The sequence below is a fragment of the Triplophysa rosa genome, linkage group LG1 (genome assembly GCF_024868665.1).
Source record: "Triplophysa rosa linkage group LG1, Trosa_1v2, whole genome shotgun sequence".
In the NCBI taxonomy this organism is placed as follows: Eukaryota; Metazoa; Chordata; class Actinopteri; order Cypriniformes; family Nemacheilidae; genus Triplophysa; species Triplophysa rosa.
Genome location: NC_079890.1, coordinates 30,941,678 through 30,959,866, shown reverse-complemented (window position 1 = coordinate 30,959,866; position 18,189 = coordinate 30,941,678). Strand labels below are relative to the sequence as shown.

At 38.5% G+C, this 18,189-nt stretch overlaps 2 protein-coding genes across 4 annotated transcripts in view; both read right to left on the bottom strand.

Moving 5' to 3' along the window:
- htra3b (HtrA serine peptidase 3b) overlaps window positions 1-3,889 on the bottom strand; it is a 7,623-nt gene extending 3,734 nt beyond the window's left edge. For both annotated transcript variants that reach the window (XM_057337371.1, XM_057337382.1), the window contains exon 1: window positions 3,216-3,889. In XM_057337371.1, the coding sequence (XP_057193354.1) occupies window positions 3,216-3,627 (412 nt within the window). In that variant the 5' untranslated portion in view covers window positions 3,628-3,889. The remainder of the gene's footprint in view (window positions 1-3,215) is intronic.
- Window positions 3,890-4,318: 429 nt separating this feature from the next.
- LOC130556191 (SH3 domain and tetratricopeptide repeat-containing protein 1) overlaps window positions 4,319-18,189 on the bottom strand; it is a 14,934-nt gene continuing 1,063 nt past the window's right edge. Inside the window, exons 1-18 of one of the 2 annotated variants that reach the window (XM_057336978.1) lie at window positions 17,550-17,736; window positions 17,169-17,234; window positions 16,356-16,486; window positions 16,150-16,255; window positions 15,915-16,055; window positions 15,623-15,821; window positions 15,466-15,542; window positions 14,838-15,033; window positions 14,498-14,628; window positions 11,456-11,488; window positions 10,046-10,959; window positions 9,192-9,951; window positions 8,927-9,107; window positions 8,025-8,175; window positions 7,380-7,502; window positions 7,005-7,155; window positions 6,383-6,579; window positions 4,319-5,331 (exon numbers count right to left, since the gene is read on the bottom strand). In XM_057336978.1, coding sequence (XP_057192961.1) covers window positions 5,065-5,331; window positions 6,383-6,579; window positions 7,005-7,155; window positions 7,380-7,502; window positions 8,025-8,175; window positions 8,927-9,107; window positions 9,192-9,951; window positions 10,046-10,959; window positions 11,456-11,488; window positions 14,498-14,628; window positions 14,838-15,033; window positions 15,466-15,542; window positions 15,623-15,821; window positions 15,915-16,055; window positions 16,150-16,255; window positions 16,356-16,486; window positions 17,169-17,234; window positions 17,550-17,691 — 3,966 coding nt within the window. In that variant the 5' untranslated portion in view covers window positions 17,692-17,736 and the 3' untranslated portion in view covers window positions 4,319-5,064. Of the gene's footprint in view, window positions 5,332-6,382; window positions 6,580-7,004; window positions 7,156-7,379; window positions 7,503-8,024; window positions 8,176-8,926; window positions 9,108-9,191; window positions 9,952-10,045; window positions 10,960-11,455; window positions 11,489-14,497; window positions 14,629-14,837; window positions 15,034-15,465; window positions 15,543-15,622; window positions 15,822-15,914; window positions 16,056-16,149; window positions 16,256-16,355; window positions 16,487-17,168; window positions 17,235-17,549; window positions 17,737-18,189 lie in introns of those variants that run through there. The other variant, XM_057336985.1, reaches the window with a different exon arrangement.

Below are 18,189 nucleotides of genomic sequence, written 5' to 3'. Positions count from 1 at the left end.
GTGTGTGTGTGTGTGTGTGTGTGTGTGTGTGTGTGTGTGTGTGTGTGTGTGTGTGTGTGTGTGAGAGAGAGAGAGAGAGAGAGAGAGAGAAAGAGAGAGATAATAAAGTGCTGTGTTCAGTAAAGTTTTAGTATTTAGGGCATGTTATTTTCTGTAAATATCTGGGTGTTTTTTCCTTTAACTGAACTGCTGTTTCCTGTGACCGGCACACACACAGCCTGACTGTCCTACTGACCTAAAATGCCTCCAGTCTCCAGGCTTTCTGTCGCTTTGTATAACAAATAACGTCATTAGCCTTGGCAACATTTGTACCAAATTTAATGCCCCATCATCTTAGATCAAATGATAAGAATATGAAGTACATGGTACAACATTGTCCAAAAACTAAACTTTTATTGAACAAAATTATTTGGCAAAAGTAAAATTACAGCATATCAAGGAACATGGCTTTTATTCTAATATCTAAAAAAAGCAAAGAAAAACAAAAATGCTCACAGGACATAAAGCACACATTGACTATAATTGTATCATTTATTAATATCTGTTGATCCTCTCTTGTACTAGTATTTTGTAGCCATTTGTCTGGGTCTTGACTCAATAAGCTTTGTGCATGTGCTGTGTGTTATTTCTGGCCAAGCCTCCTTACATTTTTCTCAAAGCTGAGCTTCAGTTTACACTCCAAGCGCAACTATGCCACGTGCATACAACACTTATAATACACCTTGTAAACTATTTGAATAAAGCAAAGGCGTCAACTTTCCAAAGTTGGACATCAGGTTTAGCCACGACTGTAGATACAAGTGGGAATGCCATTATCCAGTATAACAAAAGACTTTTACTACTTTTAGTGTCTTGTGCATACTGCAGCTATAGATGACAGAAATAAAACTGGCTCAAAATATTAATTAAAATCATTTGTAATTTGAATGCTGTAAGAGATCACAGAAAGCATGCAATAAATCACACTCCACTGTTCATCATTAATCAAATGAAACAGCCCATAGAAATGCACATTCCGATAAGGATGCATCACGGAGCTGTGATCATATTTCATTCCACTTAGATGAATTCCGACAATAACTGTGTTCACATTGAGAAATGCCACTGAACTCATCGTCAGGCATGGAGATGAATGTGTTCATGCTCTCAATAGTTTCCTCATTCACATTTTCCAGCCTGGAGTGATGAGCAGACCAGACACCCAGAAGAGCAGCTGAACACACAGTCTGGTGGAAAGCGTCTCTTTATAAGACACTGGGTTGCTTAATACAATGTTTGCAATGTTAAGTGTTTTCTTAGACTTGATAGAATAATGGTATATACAGTACAGTAGAATCAAAGACAGTATATTACTTTTAATGCTATAATGACTTGTTGCTTCCTGGTTTATTTGCTTACAAAGTTGGGTCCTGGCTCACTACCTGGTAATTAAAAAAAAAAAACAGAAATTTTCTGGCAGCATGGGCGCCAAATAAACTGTAAAATAAAGTTTTCTGTAAAAAACTGTCAAATTCTTTTTTTTTTACATTTTACGTGGAAAATCATTTTTTTACAGCATTGGTCACCTCTCACAGATAACAGGTCTCCAGAGATGTGCTACCATTTCCATTAGGTTACTCCGCACTATTCCTTAAAAATAACATTTTATTGCTGATCTGAAGACTGTTTCTTTTAATGATAAAGGTAACTAGGGCTTGTCTGAGATCAGAGCGTAAGGGCAACCTCCAGTGAGAAGCCCACAGGAAATCATGGCTAGTGTACAGAGCACAAAGCAGCTCTGTTTCCTAACTTTCATGTGTGCGGATGAGAAATCTGCAGATGCCATTTGTATGTCAAGTTCAAGGCCACTGTTTAAAATGTCTGTGAAGGGCCATCCGCTTACCAGTGGAGTTACAGTATGATGGTACAGTAGCTATAGGAGTTCAATGGTGTTATATTCAGAATGTGGAAATGATGAGACACTTACAGTAACATAACGGACTCATTCATGGTGGTGTTACTATTGGAGTTTAATTGCCTGCAGTTTAGCAACAGTGAAGGCCCTAATGAGTGTGTGTGTGATCATTTGACCTACATGTATATTACTGAACAGAAATTGAGTCTGTTATTGTTTCTGTAATTGCTATGGGACATTACTTCCTTTTAATAATAGGAGGTCAAAAACTGTAGGTGGTTTTCAATAGTGTAAAAAGGCTTTATTTAATCATGCTTCTTAAATCTACTGATGTCCACATGTGTGAGGATTATGTTTAGGGTTAAAGAATAGAAAATATCATTGGCTTGGTATATAAACAATAGAAGTCTATGAGATGCCCTCATTATGGATTCAAATGCGAATGTGACTTTTTTGACCCTTGCTTATTCTTTATTTATATATTTTTTCAAAATTTTTAATAATAGTTAACTCATCAAACTCAGTAAGATCACAAATGTAACTGTGGAAATTAAATTGGAGCAAAAATATCAAAACGATGTATATTTTAACATCTTTAAAGAAGACAGCCTTTGCATAGAAACTACTGAAATGGTTTTGGCATTTTTTCAAGCAGAGTCTTGAGGTTTCAACGCTGGAAAGTTTTTTAAACAGCATTGAATAAGTTCCCATCTATTCTGGGCTATTTCTGGCTGCTTTTATTTAAGTATTATTTGGTCCAAGCCATCCATATTAAAAACTTTTTTTAATGAAATGGTTGTTTTGCAATGAAAGAAATTAATATGTTAACACATGTCTTTCATACACATATTTCGTCAAACTAAATAAGCATGCACCTTCAGATCAATATTTTTTTGCTGATGAACACAGTGAAAGACGTTTGGAAAAATCTTTGTAACCAAACTGTTCTTGGTCACCATTGACTACCATAGTAGGAAAAAAATACAATGATAGTCAGAAGTGCCTCATAACTATTTGCTTTCCTACATTCTTCAAAATATCTTATTTTGTGTTCAACAGAACAAAGAAATTTATTAAAAAAAAAATTCCTATGTGTTAGTTAGTGGTGGCCAAGAACTGTTTGGTTACAAGCAGCTTGGAACAACTTGAGGGTGAGTAATTCATGACAGAATTTTCACATTTGGGTGAACTGTTCCTTTAAGATCATAAGAAACTTTATTGAAGTGACCCTAAACTTTTAGATGGTACTGTGTTTTTATTATTGTAAATGCGTTAGCATTTTAACATGAATCCCCCTCTGTTTAATACACAAATAACATACCTTGATCCGTTTTACAGGGTCCTTTGTGTAAGTTGGAGACTCCGGGCAGACCCTGCTGCAGCGCTTTCCTGCTCGCGGCTTTCAGCTGGCAGATGTTACCGTACGTGTTGCCGTCACTACCGCACACTTTACTTCTGTACCGGCACTGACATACGCCTTTGGACAGCCTCTTTCCAGACGGATGCTTGCACTCCAGCCCGTCCCCGCAGGGCAGATCGTCTTTACGGCCGCAGGGCTCGCCCTCGCCCTGCGCGCACACCAGACAGCAGTTGCAGCGATCGGGAACATAACCGCTCGGACAGCTCGGACTCGGACACATGCTCACATCGCAGCGCTCCGGACACTTTGCTTTAGTATCCGCGACCACGTAATTTAAGCAAAACAATACTGACACATAGAAAACGAGCTGCATTTTTGTTTGAAAGTGAGGTAGGTTAAAAGCTTAAAAGCGAAAAGTTTTGCCGTTCAGTGTCCTTTGGAGATTACCATTACGCATAGGATTTCCAGCGCAAAAGCGATTTCAGAATGAGCTGTGCGTCTTTCTTCGATGCACTGGTAAAAAAGTGATATAAAATATCAAGTAAAAAATCTAAAATAAGTTTGTGAAACAGTAGTCGAGTGAGGAGAAATAGTTCTTATCCAGCCAATGCGTTCTCTGGATAGGCGTTGAAACAACTGACTCCACTTAATAAGGTGATGTGAATCGAGCCTTTGTGTCTGGTGATGATATATCTGATCACAATCCCTCTCTCTCTCTCCCTCTCGAAGGCGGGGAAAGTTAAGAGCTCAGTCCACAATTTCCCCTCTCAGAATGAAATGATGATCTGATTGGCATGCGATTAAGATTTTATACACTGTAAACTGAATGCTAAAAGGCTCATTTTTTGACAAAAAAGGTTCGATTTAAATAAAGCAGTTTAATATGAACATGTCTTTGGAGTAAACATTTTTGATACATAACATATTAAACTAACTTATTTGAAATATTAATATTGCTATCTGCTTCTGGCATATGATTCATAAGGCCACATAAATCATTTAATTTCTGTTCTTACTTCATAAACTTTTAAATAACCGTTCAAAAAAATACATTATTCATATTTTATGCATTTGTCTTATCGTCTGACTACTCTACATCAATTAACTTTTATGGGCAGCAGTGCTGACAGCTCTTTTTAGCACATGCATTTGAATGCCTCATAGGCACTAGACCCTACAAAACCAGTGAGCTTGTTTTGACATAGCTGGTGTGGCCTTAGGCCAAGTCATTTCCCCAGCCATGAACATGTTTATTTAAAAGTACAACGCATGTCATTTTCTGCAATTACTACAAACAGGACAACCCTTCTCAAGGTAAAAAATGTGTTCAATGACATCACTCTCCAGGAGGGTAAATTGCATGTTTGGCACATGAAAATATAACACATTGCAAAGACCAGAACCAATAAATTCTCCTGACTAACTTCAATTTCAGTTCAGAAAGAAACAACATAATCAGAAATAATGTAGTGGGATTTAAAAAAAATCAATGCAAAGCAAGTGATGAATGAAAATTGTATTGCTTACAGTCCGGTAAACACTTGCTGGAACTATCAACATGTCACTTTGAGTAAGACGTTCTATTCTGTAAATAAATCAAGTAGTACAAATAACATCAAGTAAATAAAGAGAAAATTCACAGACAAGTTTACTTAAAACAGCATTCGGTAGAAATGTCATTTGCTCAACTGGTAGAGCATCAACCCATCAAGGTCATGGGTTCTAATCCAGGGGAATGACAGTGAAACTGTAAAATGCATGCTTTAAATGTCACTACTGATAAAAACGCATACATGTAGGCATCACAAATCTATCGTGTTACCTCAGATATAGTGTTTTTGTACTGGGCTGTGGTCCTGAAGTTCTGGTCTGGAGTCAAGTTGACGCGACGAACGTGGAGCTCGTTCGCGAGAACACGTGCTCGTTGGTAGAAATACAGTGAGAGTTCACGGTCCATGAGAAAGTTGTGGTAGACAGTAGCCAACCGAGTACACAGCTTTAACTGAGACCTCTTGGTGCCCAGGTCCATAGCAGCAGCCAGTGCAAGATGATAATAGCCAGCCGCGTCAAATGGGTCCTGGAATTCAGAGGATACGTCAGAATATTTTAGGCGTTGATAATGCAGATGTGCATTATGGTTTGCAAAGCAGCACTTTATTGATATTTCTCAAATCATCTGGTTAGACTTTTACTGTGGGTATTAAGCTCTTTTCCTAGTGACTTGATAAAATGATCAGCAGTAAAAATGAAATGGTGTAATCATATTATTTGCATACTGAATTGTGACTGGTTCTTGCATATAATTTATTTAGCCATGACAATGTCATTTCAGTCCTAAACTTGCCTAAAATTCAACACCATTTTGCTGTATTTTTAATTACAGCAAATGTAAATTTAGTTAGATGATGCACATACATACATAGTTTAGAGTGGATGCACATGGTCATGAGGTAACACATAATCATGTATTCAATATGTACTTAGACTGCCATCTTCTGGTTTAGTTATGAACTTAATCTATAATTTTCCATCCAATAAATTGCTGTAATGTGAAAAATGTAAACATTTTAATTTTGGTTAGAAAACAAAGGGGTGGTTTCCCAGAAAGGAATTAGATTAAGCCAGGACTAGGCCTTTACTGGGACATTTAAGTCGTTTTAACAAACATCCCTAACAAAAAATATTACTTCTGTGTATTTTGAGAGAAAACAATAACACCGATGTATTCTAAGATACAGTATCTCACAGAAGTGAGTACACCCCTCACATTTTAGTAAATATTTTATTATATCTTTTCATGTGACAACACTGAAGAAATCACACTCTGCTACAATGTAAAGTAGTGAGTGTACAGCTTAATAAAATCATCTTAATATTAGTATCTTAATAAAATATTTACTAAAATGTGAGGGGTGTACTCACTTCTGTGAGATACTGTATGTCACTGCAAGCTGTTTTCAGTTTAGACAGCTCTAACATTTATTTTAGTCTAGGACTAGTCTTAAGCCCTGTACGGGACCACCCCGTCTCATAATAAGGCAGATTTTACACCATGGCTTTAAAAATGAACAGGTTATCAAAACATCTTATCCCTGAGTGATTATTGAAGCCATCTGAGGGTCTTTTACCTTTAGATCATAGAAGATGATGTCTCCCAGTGTTTGGTAAACCCTGACATAATACAAGGCTTCCTCATCATACTGCAGGGGTGAGGGACACATGGACAGGGCTTTTAGAAAGTGGTGCTCTGCCATTTCAAACTGATCCACACAATGATACAACGTGGCGAGCCGATGGAAAGCCACGCGCTCATTTAAATGGTCAGCTGTAAGCAAAAAACCAGGGGAAGAATTGTTATCAATCTAGGAGACATTCTTTTCTAAAGGTTTCGCAGTATCTTGAACATGAGTTTACCATGTGTGCCTTATTCTCAGAAACAGATGAAACATTTGGTGGGAAGCCACAATCTGAAGGATCATAATTCAGTGCAGTCTTATGCAGTGAATAAGTAAAATCAAAACGCAAGTCACAGCTCTACAGTATAGGCTATACAAGGGTTTAAGGTGAAAGTGATATCCGAATGGAATTTACTTTTAATTTACATTTATGCATTTGGCTGATACTTTTAAATTCCAAAGTGCATTTAAGATTATATCCCTAAGTGTTATCCATGGGAATTGAACTCATGGCCTTGGCATTGCTAGCACAATGCTGTATGAATTTAGTGTGTGTGTACATGTGTTAACTTACTCAGACTCACGCTTATGTCTAACGCAGTTTGAGCAAACTCAATGGCCTCTGAAAACTGCCTCAACTGCAGCAGGAGTTCTGAAAGCTTGTTACACAGCCTAAGCTGAGAGAGCACGCTGCTCGTCTTCACCGCAATGGGAAGGGCTCGGTCCTTATGAATGCACACAGATATACACACACAGATGCGTTATAATTTAATAAACGACACTACAACTTGCATTTAACTTTTGAATATAGTTATTTTGTTATCAGAAATATGCACTGGAGGAAATACTGTAACGTTAATCTTGTATCCTGAGGACATTTGAAACCTAATGTTAAATGTTGACCTAGTGTTAAAACGTAATTTGTCCTCAGGACCTGCACATAATCTACCCTGTAAAAGCAGATGGCTTTCTCTCTGTCTTCTGAGCTGTTGAAGAACACATCTCCTGCTGCTTCTAACAGCTCCAGGGTGAATAGCGTGTCTCCTGTGCTCAGAGCCACGTCCTGGGCAACCTGTTACACACAGCAAATTCACTAGAGAGGAACATTTACAGTTATGCATTTTGGCAGACACTTTTCTCCTTACAGCTATACATTTCATCAGTATGTGTGTTATCTAACGCAACGCTTTAGCATTTGAGCTGCATGAACCCCATATTGCAAAATATTTCGCAAAGCATGTTGGGAATGGCATGCTGTCAAATTACAGTTTATATTAGTGTAGTGTATACAACCTACAATATAATATAGAAATAGTAGTCATTGACAAATAATAGAAAATTATTTAAAGTACATTGCACCGTTTACAATGCTGTGTTCTCTCAACTTCATCTGCGACCTTTAATAATTGTTGTTGGTTCTGACCTTTACTATCCAGTCCAAGTTTCTATTTCTTATAGAAAAGTCATATGCACATTGTCCTGATTAACAATTGTCCTAAACACTAATTTGAAGAATCTAAACATAAAACAAAAATGTGGATAAAAATGCTAAACAGTACATGCAATACTGTACACTTGAGAAGGCAGTTCATACCTGCACGTAAAGATCCACTAACTCCTTTTGTTTGAGGATGTGGTAAATTTTTCCTGCCTGTAGCCAGGCATGAGCCTCCTTCGTCTTTCTGCCCAAGTCAATAAAAATGGCCAGGCTCCGTTTGGTATAATCTAAAGCAGCCCTGTTTGCTCTGTGGCAGGACATGGGCAAGAACTTGTTATTTTGCATTTATTTAATATGCTATCCAATATTACTACTATACATGATAATTGATTTGCACAACATTGTTACTGTAGGCAATTCTAAATACTGTGAATATATTTAGACGAATATCTGACTATTATATAATATATTATATAATATATAGATGGTTTCATCGGATGCATGCGTCTGGGCCGAAGTTACCTTCCGGTCTGTGTTTGTTTATCGGTCTGGCTAGTAGCTAATCATATAACTATTTATGGTACAATAATTGTATTAACAAATTTAATTAAAAAACAATTTGATTAAATATACAATTTGTTGAATGGGTCATATAACTTTATCGCATTTAAGTTTGCAAAAAAGAAATAATCTGCAGCGACTCTATTCTTTGAGGATGTGTAAAGTTAAGTTTGGATCACAAAAGCATGCATGCGCAGTAACATTTATGTTACTTTGAAACCGTCTATACCGTAATGTCACGATAAAAGTCTTACCAATTATCGTGATGTGAAAAATTGATACAGTAATATACTATGTTCTGTCTTATTATTTAGACCAGTAGCTTAGATATGCAACAACTTGGTGAAATACAGTATATAAGCCCTTCCTGAATACAAAAAGTAATGAATATATTCATCATATGTTAGCATGCTAAACATTACAATTATTTATCAATATTAATGTTCAGAAAGTCACTTTCTAATTCTATATTTCATCATGAGCATGTCAGTTCTAACCTCTCTGTGCCCAGGTTCAGGTATAGCTGGCTGATCTTCTCCAGTATATCTCCCTCTAAACTCTTGTCTCCAATCAGCTGTACAAGGTTCAGTTGGTGTTCATTGTAGATGATACACTGAGCTTCATCTGGACACACCACTTCATACAGGTGACACAGCTGACGTATGGCTCCCAGCTGACCTGTGCAACAGGCAACATGATGATACAATTGATTTTTTATGGCACTAAATACAATAATGTATCTTCAATTTTTGTAACACTTACTCTCCGGTTCATCAATGTGGACAGCAATCAACAAGGCCCACTCATAATAGATCTTCCCACTCTCATAGCTTCCCTGAGAAATCAAGAGTCTCCCTAACTCAAGAAGCACAGCAATAAAACTTAATTCATGTCCTTCGTCCTCAAGCTCTGAGAACAGCTCCACTGAGCGGGTGAGGTATTCCTCCGCCAACCTCTTGGCCTTGACTTGCAAACACATGAACCCGAAGTTGGCCAGCACTATGGCCCAGTTATGTCTATCTTCAAACTCCTCGCAAATCTCGACTGCAGCCCGGTAACTCTCAGAAGCTTGCCGGATGTCTGTGGAACGTCTGTACGCGATGGCACGTATATTGTACACCATGCCCTCCAACTGAGTTGTGCAGTGATCGGGGAGAGATGACAGCACGCCATCCAGAACCTCCAGAGCTCTGCTGGGTTGCTGGTTGCAGATGTACAGCCATGCCAACCACATGAGAGCATCGGTAACGTCTGACTGTGTGACGCCGGATGCGCTGCTGTGGTCGAGGAAGGTGCGCATGTAACAAACAGCTCTGTCCGGCATGCTGTGTTTGTGGAAGAGCCAGGACAAACACAGGGCATGGATGTAAGTGAGCGCAGGCTCCTCGTTGGAGGGCACTAAAGAGGCAGCATGGGTCAGATAAGGAGCCACTTGAGTTGGGATGGTCACCCTGGACAGCTCCGATGCATTTTCAAGTAATAGTGAGATGCCGCAAAGACAGTGTGACACTGTGGCTCCTACCTAGAGAATTACATGAGCACATTCATTTATATATACAGTATACTTATATATATATACTGTATATAAGATGGATATCTCAAGATGAATTACCAACCTGTAGTGATGATCGCCGTGCACAGCTTTCAGCCAAATGTGGCAGACACTGGTCGCTGTAGAGTCTTGCTAACACCAGGGAAGCATGGCTCCATGTTGCATCACAAGCCCCTGAAACCTCATCAGCAAGAATCTGAAGTCTTTCAATGAACGGGATTGCGCTCATGCCATCGTTAAGCTTCAGGTGGAGTTTTGCCAAAAGAAAGCAGACTCTGGCTTCCACAGATTTGTTCTTGGCCAAGATGGCCTTCTTTAATACATACTTTAATATCTCAGGCTCCTCACAACCAAGCAGACAATTGGGAACTGCCATTAACACAGCAGAAAAGCGCTCCGACAAAGAGACAAATTTCTCATGGTTTTTCTGGGTTAGGTAGATAAATGCCAGGTTGGAGTAAATGGCAGACAGCAGAAACTTGTCTTTGAAATAATCCCTGGGTACACTCAAAGCTTCCTCGAAGTAAACCCGGGCCTGTGAGAACTTTGACCTTCCCGCACAGAGCTGCCCAAGAAGGAAACAGATTCGACTCTGTGCCCACGAGAGGCGTTTCTTTCGTGATAATTCTCTGGCTTCTCCTAAATATGCCACTATGTCCTCTTCATCAGAGTGACCCTGGAAATGTGAGATGAGGAATTCTGGGTATGCGCTGTAAAGGAGAAGGAATTCAGGGTGGTGATCATGGCTGTTCAAGAAGGAGAGGAGAGCATGATGTCCATCCGGACTTGTGTTCTCCTGCTCTGAGCAGACAGAAAAACGTAGGGTTCCCTTGGATGCCTCAGTATCAATGGCTTCTTTTTGTTTTTGGTGCTTGCTGCTGTTTGATTTAACCTCATTTCTTGGGTTCTCATTTAACTTCCTCAAAATGTGGCAGACTTTATGTTTTAGATTGTTTGTTTCTGTTTGATGACTCTTGTCTGGAGACAAAAAGTAAAAATCGGTTAGAATTACATTTAACATTAGAAGTTTTCAACATTTTGCTGCTATCTTTCCACAACCTCGGATGTCCAATTTGGCTGTTTTCAGGAAATGGAAAAAACACTGTAGCCTACTTATACTGTGTTGTCAAAGTTGACAAGCACTTTTTAATACTTTTGATTGGTTATACAGTATATTTGCAAAACCCAGTGACAAACATAAAGGTTGACTAATAACAATGATTTATTGCAAAAAATTGAAATCACGAAATATGGAGATAAGAACTACAGCGCAGCGCAGACTGAGCGACGTATGACATCACACAGTGTCGCGCTACTGTGATGTCATATTCGGCTCGGTCTGCGCAGCGATGCATCAACCGGAACAACTTCAGTTAGCAAGGCCTACTGCGCTAAATAACAATTGCACAAAAATGACACACTCTGTATTAAAGTGCTTCGTTTTTTTAAAATAATTACACGAATAGTCACTTACTTTGAACTGTTCCTGGAATTTCCTTTGTCAGATCTGTAGTATGTAAAACAAAAGTTTGTTAAAAGGAGCCAAAAGGACACAAACGTTTACTTCCCGTGTTGCGCTTTAGCGCCTCTAGAGGTTGAGTTAACGACGTGTAACTTCAAGGTGGTGTTGGGCTGTCTTCTGGAAGCGCAGTTATTAACTACACAGATAAATAAAACAACCGACTTTAGTGAGTTAAAAACTGTTGTAGTCCTGCATGCTATCGTTGCAGTCGAATCTGAATTTGACAAAAACAGTAAAAAAATACACGCAACAACATACGGCTATAATTGAATTCTCATAATAACGCCATTTCGCCCATGTGGTGGAATGCCTGACTTGTCTGTCTTGTAGTGGTTTCGTAAAGATACATTTGTAATTTAATTGTGTTTTGTGCATTCAGAGTTAAGAGCGCTGTCAGGGATGTCAAGTAAAAGATCAAGAAAAGGTAATAGTGGTAACACCGCGCTGAATGTCTCAGTTCCGAGATGGGAGGAAAGTCAAGGTGAACGCGCATAAACACGCAACGGACGCAGCGCTAATAACAAGCTCAGCAATCAATTATGCGTACATTTGCATTGGTTTAGACTGCATTGACGTTTGCATTTGGTTTCACAGATTTTTGCAACCCTGACAAACTGCTGTTATGTCCATATGACCCAAGTCATTTAATTCGGGCCTGCCGATTTCCTTACCACCTCATTAAATGCAGGAAGGTTGGTGTGCAAGTCTAGATGCAAACAGTTTGTGAGGCCTTAACGTTACTCAATTCCAGGTTCTACAGAATTGAATGTAATGACTTTAGTGTAGATACGTTTGCTTTGAACTGAATATTTTAATCTCACATTCTTGCTTAATGTATTTGTATACCAAACTGTGGTTGTTGCTCTACAAATTTAGTTTTAGATATGAAATCTCTCATTCTGTTTAGGAGTAATAAACTGAAGAGTTGATCTTGGTTCAAGATTCAATGTAACATTTTATTTGCTTAACCGTTAAATTACTTTTGTGGATTTATGATATAGATTTGATCTCGTTTTTGATATGTTCAGTTTGCTTACATTAAGCGGTTGTGCCTCTGATGTAAATGTCATTTTTAGAATCACCCTGAATTGATCGGTGAGTTGCGGACGTGTCCATTTAACGCACGTCACTTAATGAGAAAAAATGAGCTGTCCCATCACATCTCAACCTGTTTGAACCGTTGCTCTGTTAATGAAACTTATGGTAAGCTCTCTTTACACCATTTCACTAGCATTGGTTTTAGACAACCTAAACATACTTTCAGAATGTGTGACTGCTGCATACATACTTTATAAGTAAGGAAGATCCTTATACTGTGTAAATAATGAAGTGGACGGACATTATACACTAAACTTGATCTGACCTTTGAACATTTAAAGTGGACAATGATAAGATTGATAACAAGTTTCAAATCCCTGTGAGCACCTGGACTGCCCCTGCCTGTGATGAAGACTGGGATGAAGGTAAGAGTTGAACATGACGTGTGTCAGTTGATTTCTCAAAATACGCTCAGTGTCTGAAGTTGTGAGCCAAACAGTTTGCTCCGCCCCAAACTTGTGCCATTGGTGGACATGCCTGCCAATGTTGTTGTGTTGGGCTGTTCAAACAAACAGAGCAATGTTGTGAAATCTCCACACGGCCATTTGTTTACATTTTAGGGAAATGTGAATCCAAGCATCTTTCTTAAAGTTCTTTATCTGTACTAAAACTAGGATAGGAGAAACTATATTATTATTTTTATTATACCATACAGATTGTTAGGTAGATTGTTAGGTTTTTATGATGTAAACGCAAGCTATTAACATCAGATCTTGTCTTCATTTTACAGAGATTGACAAGAATGCAACAATAGTGTCATCCTTTGTCTGGGGTATGTCCACGTCTCGGCAGCCTCAGTACAGGTCAGTGTAGAGCTCTTAAAACTCCACAACACCATTGAATCCCACACAATAACATTGTGAATATTAATTTTGGTAATTATTGTAAACTTGATCAAATGTGACCCTGGTCAACAAATCCAGACTTATTTAGACTTATTAAATCATCTGAAAGCTGAATAAATAAGCTTTCCATTGACGTATGGCATTAGGATAGGACAATATTTGGCCGAGATACAACTATTTAAAACTTTGGGTGCAAAAAAACAAAATATTCAGAAAATCGCCTTTGAAGTTGTTAATCAGAGGTGCTGACAGCAGACCGCTGCTTATAAGAAATATCATAATGATTTTTGGCATAAAAGAAAAATCGATAATTTTGACCCATACAATGTTTTGTTGGCTTGTGCCACAAATAGTCCCGTGCTCCTTAAATCCGCGGTCACACTTGACTTTTCGTTTCATTGATTTACAGTCATATGCATGGGAATGTGTCTGACCTGAAACGCAAGCCCGTCGTCCGAAGATATTTTGCATTTCGCTGCGTAGCAAAGTTCAATTTTGGTGAACTCTGACCTGTGAATTCGCGAATCCTCTCTGTACAGAAATGGAAAAAATGGAGGAATCGCTCCCGTCCATTTTCGTACAACCGTCCGAACGAATTTCGCATGCTCAAAGTTGAGTCTGACCGTGGCATAAGACTGGTTTTGTGGTCCAGGGTCACAAATGGGTTGAATCCTATAATATTCTGTATTAGGGAGGAACAAAGCAAGTTGACCCCTGTGCTTAGGGCACCGAGAGTTCTTCCCTGGAAACTGGGCGAGTAGCTGCTTGCAACGATTTTTTTTGCAAGACTACCAAGAGTGTTTGGTTACTTGTTCTATTATTTGTTGGTCATTAGTGTTACAGTGACAATTTTTTTCCAGTGGAGCTGTGAAAGTTGTTCTTGGCTTAGTTGCACTTAAACCAGACAAAAAAGATCTTACAAGCAGGATATTTAAAAGACTTTGTTTGGAGTGCTTTTGTGCCTGTAATTGTACTGCACCTTCTACCATCTTGGTTTGTTCATTCTCTTTAATCATTCTGCTTTTTTTCTAAATAAATTTGTGAGCCTTACCCAGTTTGTAGTTTGTGCCGACATCACATTGGCAAGATTTCTTCAATAAGGTAATGGTCTCTTCTTTAATTTTCTCCTCATCCAAGGCAACAATTTGTCGGACCTCATCTTTCAAGAAAATTTCAGATGATCTGTGGTATAACCATATGACACAGTTACATTTACTGTAAATACAATGTTTACCTCAGACATACTTTACACCTTAAAATCCATGAAGTCAAAGTCTAGGTGTGTCCCAAAAACGGATACTTATGCACTACTGTATGCCATTTTGTAGTGTAGTAAATAGTAGTTCATGGTGCTTAAGCTAAGTGTAAGTGTGAGTAACAGATGCACTTACTCACAAACAGAATCAGTTACTTTGACCATACTGGTCTTGACAAGTCCAATATCACCAGTTTTCTCCAGTTTCCCCATAAACCACTCATAACAGGCCACCAGCAGGCCCAGGATAATGATGTTTTCACCAGCCTGGAAGCTCAGTTCATCTGGCACATCAGCATCATACTCCTCTGTGGTCTCACAGACTCCTATGGCTATTAGTTAAGGTTATGGTTTTATGGTTAAATGTTCGTCTGAGATTGTTTGACTTCCTAAAATTATGGTTTCTTTGGAATGATGTATAATGTGAGTATAATATGAAAATCACAAAAACGCATAAAGCTTGATGTTGTCATGGTCTTTGCAATTTCGTGGTTCTTCTGCTCTAACCACTGTGGCTCAGGGGATTGCACATAGTCAATAACAAATGTATAGTACAATACAATGTAAGTCGCTTTGGATAAAAGCATCTGCCTAATGCGTAAATGTAAATATATATATATATACAGTATATATTTTATCACAAGTATTAATTTAGTATACATCTTTTTGTCCATATCCCAACTTCACCGGCCTTTGAAACTTTATGTGCTTTTTATCTCTAGTTGTTGAGTTATAACAAATAACAATTATTTGAACATTCTCACCTATTGGAAATGGAAGGTCACTAGTCCCCTTTCCTCCACCCACTAACACACCCTCTGGACAGGACTTTAAAAACCATCTTGAGAATCAGGAAGAAATGTTATACTTTAGTTTTGGGTAGACTGTAGAGTATTATGATATTCCAAACGTTCTGCATACTCATGAAAGGGAATGACTGGCTCCAGAGCTGGTTTTGGTTTGGTTCCTCTAGATCCATCAGCCAGGGATAGCACTGTCCATCCTGATCCTAAGAATGGAGGTTCAAACAGGGCAATATCTCCCTTCTCCAGGTACAGGTCACTACCTGATGTGGAGCTATCAAACATCTGATTGGCAGTGCAGCAGCCAAAAAAGGACCCTTAAAAGTAAACAATGCTGTTTGTAAGCAATGTTGATGTCATGGTGATATTATTTAGGTTTGTTGTGTTCATGTTCAGGTGTGTTTGTTTACCTTCTTGCATTAGAAAGCCTTTATACATACGATGTAATTCCTCTTCTTTAATTGAGATTTCTATTCCAGAATCCTGATGGAGGGAGATTAACCAGAACTCCTGGTCCATGAGAAGATTTTCCATACACTGACCTAAGAAGCCTTTTGAAATTGGAAAAAAGTGGTGAGCTATAAGTTGAAGTAAAAATACTTGCTCCTACTTGTAAATACAGTTTTACACAAAAATCCAACAGACCCATTCTGTGGTATGTGCAAAACTTCCATATTTCTTCAAAGGTGTTAAAAGTGATATATATAGTCCTTTCCCCACTGTTAACAGATACCAAATGTGCTGACAGTTCCTATCAGAAAGAAAGGACTCATTAATGCTTCATGCTCTGTAGAATTCGTTTTGATTAACATATTAAATAGTTCATAATCTCCAAATAGTGATGACCATACAGAGATTAGGTTCGTGACCTCTGTGAGGTCTGCTTCCAGCACACAGAGTTTCCTGCACAGCACTTCCTGTGTGCCCTTGTCAGCAGGAAGTCGATCTGGCCCATCCACCATAGCCAGCTGCAAAGCCAACACTGGAACAGGAAACGGGTTACAGTTAAACATGCCCCATTGCACCCTCAAATCACCTTTCATACAGAAAAATATTCCAGTCGGCTCTAGTAAATGTGTAAGAAGGACTTGGCTGTTTATTTAAGATTAGGAGAGTATAGTATAATGTAAGGTGTCGTGTTATATTAAACAAATTAAACTTTAATACACTGCTGTAATTTCAAATTCCAGTATTCAAATCTAATCTAACATGTTTAGACTGTTTTTATATATCTTTTTTTTTTTAGATTTGGCATTTTCTAAGAGAAATATTAATGGTTTAACTCATCGTTTGGTTTAGAACTTGAACATAATCATGTGATGTTTCACTGTTGTGTTTAACCAAGAGGGTTAATAAGTGACTGTCAGTGAGTTTGTAAAGTCCAAGGTATGATCTCTAAAAATTACTCTTTTTGAGTGTCACCACCAGCTCAGAGTTTGATTAAGCACATCAAACATAAAATACCACGCAACCATAGCATCAAACGGAAGCTTTATAAACCATACAAAGTTGAGAGTATGAAGATCAAATTGAATACTCTTCTCTAAATGGTCAAGCATTTACTGAGCCATGATTATGTAACTTTTTTTACAGAGTTTTAGACTTATTTGTATAAAATGAGTTGGAGATACATGGCATATTAGTGTAGACTTGACTGAAGTTACCTGTAGGTATATTGTCCTCAGAAGCTGCCGAGTTTCCTTTGACACTTCCCCTTGAGGTCTTAAAATCTGAAAACATGTTTGCACACTTAATATTTGCCTTACTAATGGCATACGTCAATGTGACATTTTATTCCTTCAATTAAACTGATCTAAGGACAATAATTTCCAAGCAGAGGAACATTAGACAAAAAAATCAGATTTACAATTCATAAGTTTGGATCTGCTGACAACTGTCATCATACAACTAGAGGTTGCTGGGAGGCAAGAATTAATGTGTAACAATATAAAAAATTGTGACAGAGCAGTAAAAAGTAGAGACAGTGTTGCGTGTGTATAGAAAAAAAACAAATACACAAACTTTACTGCTACCCACGCCTTTACCTTTTGAAGTTTCCATAATAATATCCAATTCATTTCGTGAGTATTCAATCGAAAGCTCTCTACGTATCGATCGATTTTTATCCGGATCGTACTCCACGCCGTTACCGGTGTTGTATGAGTTTTTTCTAGTAGCGGTTGACATCCCGACACAGATCCGTTGAACGCAGAACCATATGACCGTGCGCTCTCTGTCACGCGCTCATCCCACTGACACACACAAACGCGCACAGGTGGCGTAACTGATTTAACAGAGCACATTACATCACGACAAGATCGGTTTCCTTTCTGATTGCGAATGTTTAAAAGCGACCAACGTACAGTGCAGACATGTATTGCTGAGGCTACGCTTGTTGGTATGTGCACATGTGTGGCGTTGGAGCGCTTTTTACATAAATGTAACCTTGGCACGCACACTTTAAACATAAGTTATAATCGCATTTTGAGTAAACAATGAGTTTTAAAGGAACAAAGAGCGTTGACGAACTTTTGCGGCTATTGTGTTCTCAGACTCAGTAAAGGTGTGCCTGTAGCCTACATTTGGGTGATCTCAACTTGGCCAGTTCTCAGAAAGAGCGTCAGCATTTCCCCTTCCTCTCAGGTCGGGGCTTTAGACTTAAGGAAAGGGAGTTTTAACTCAGAT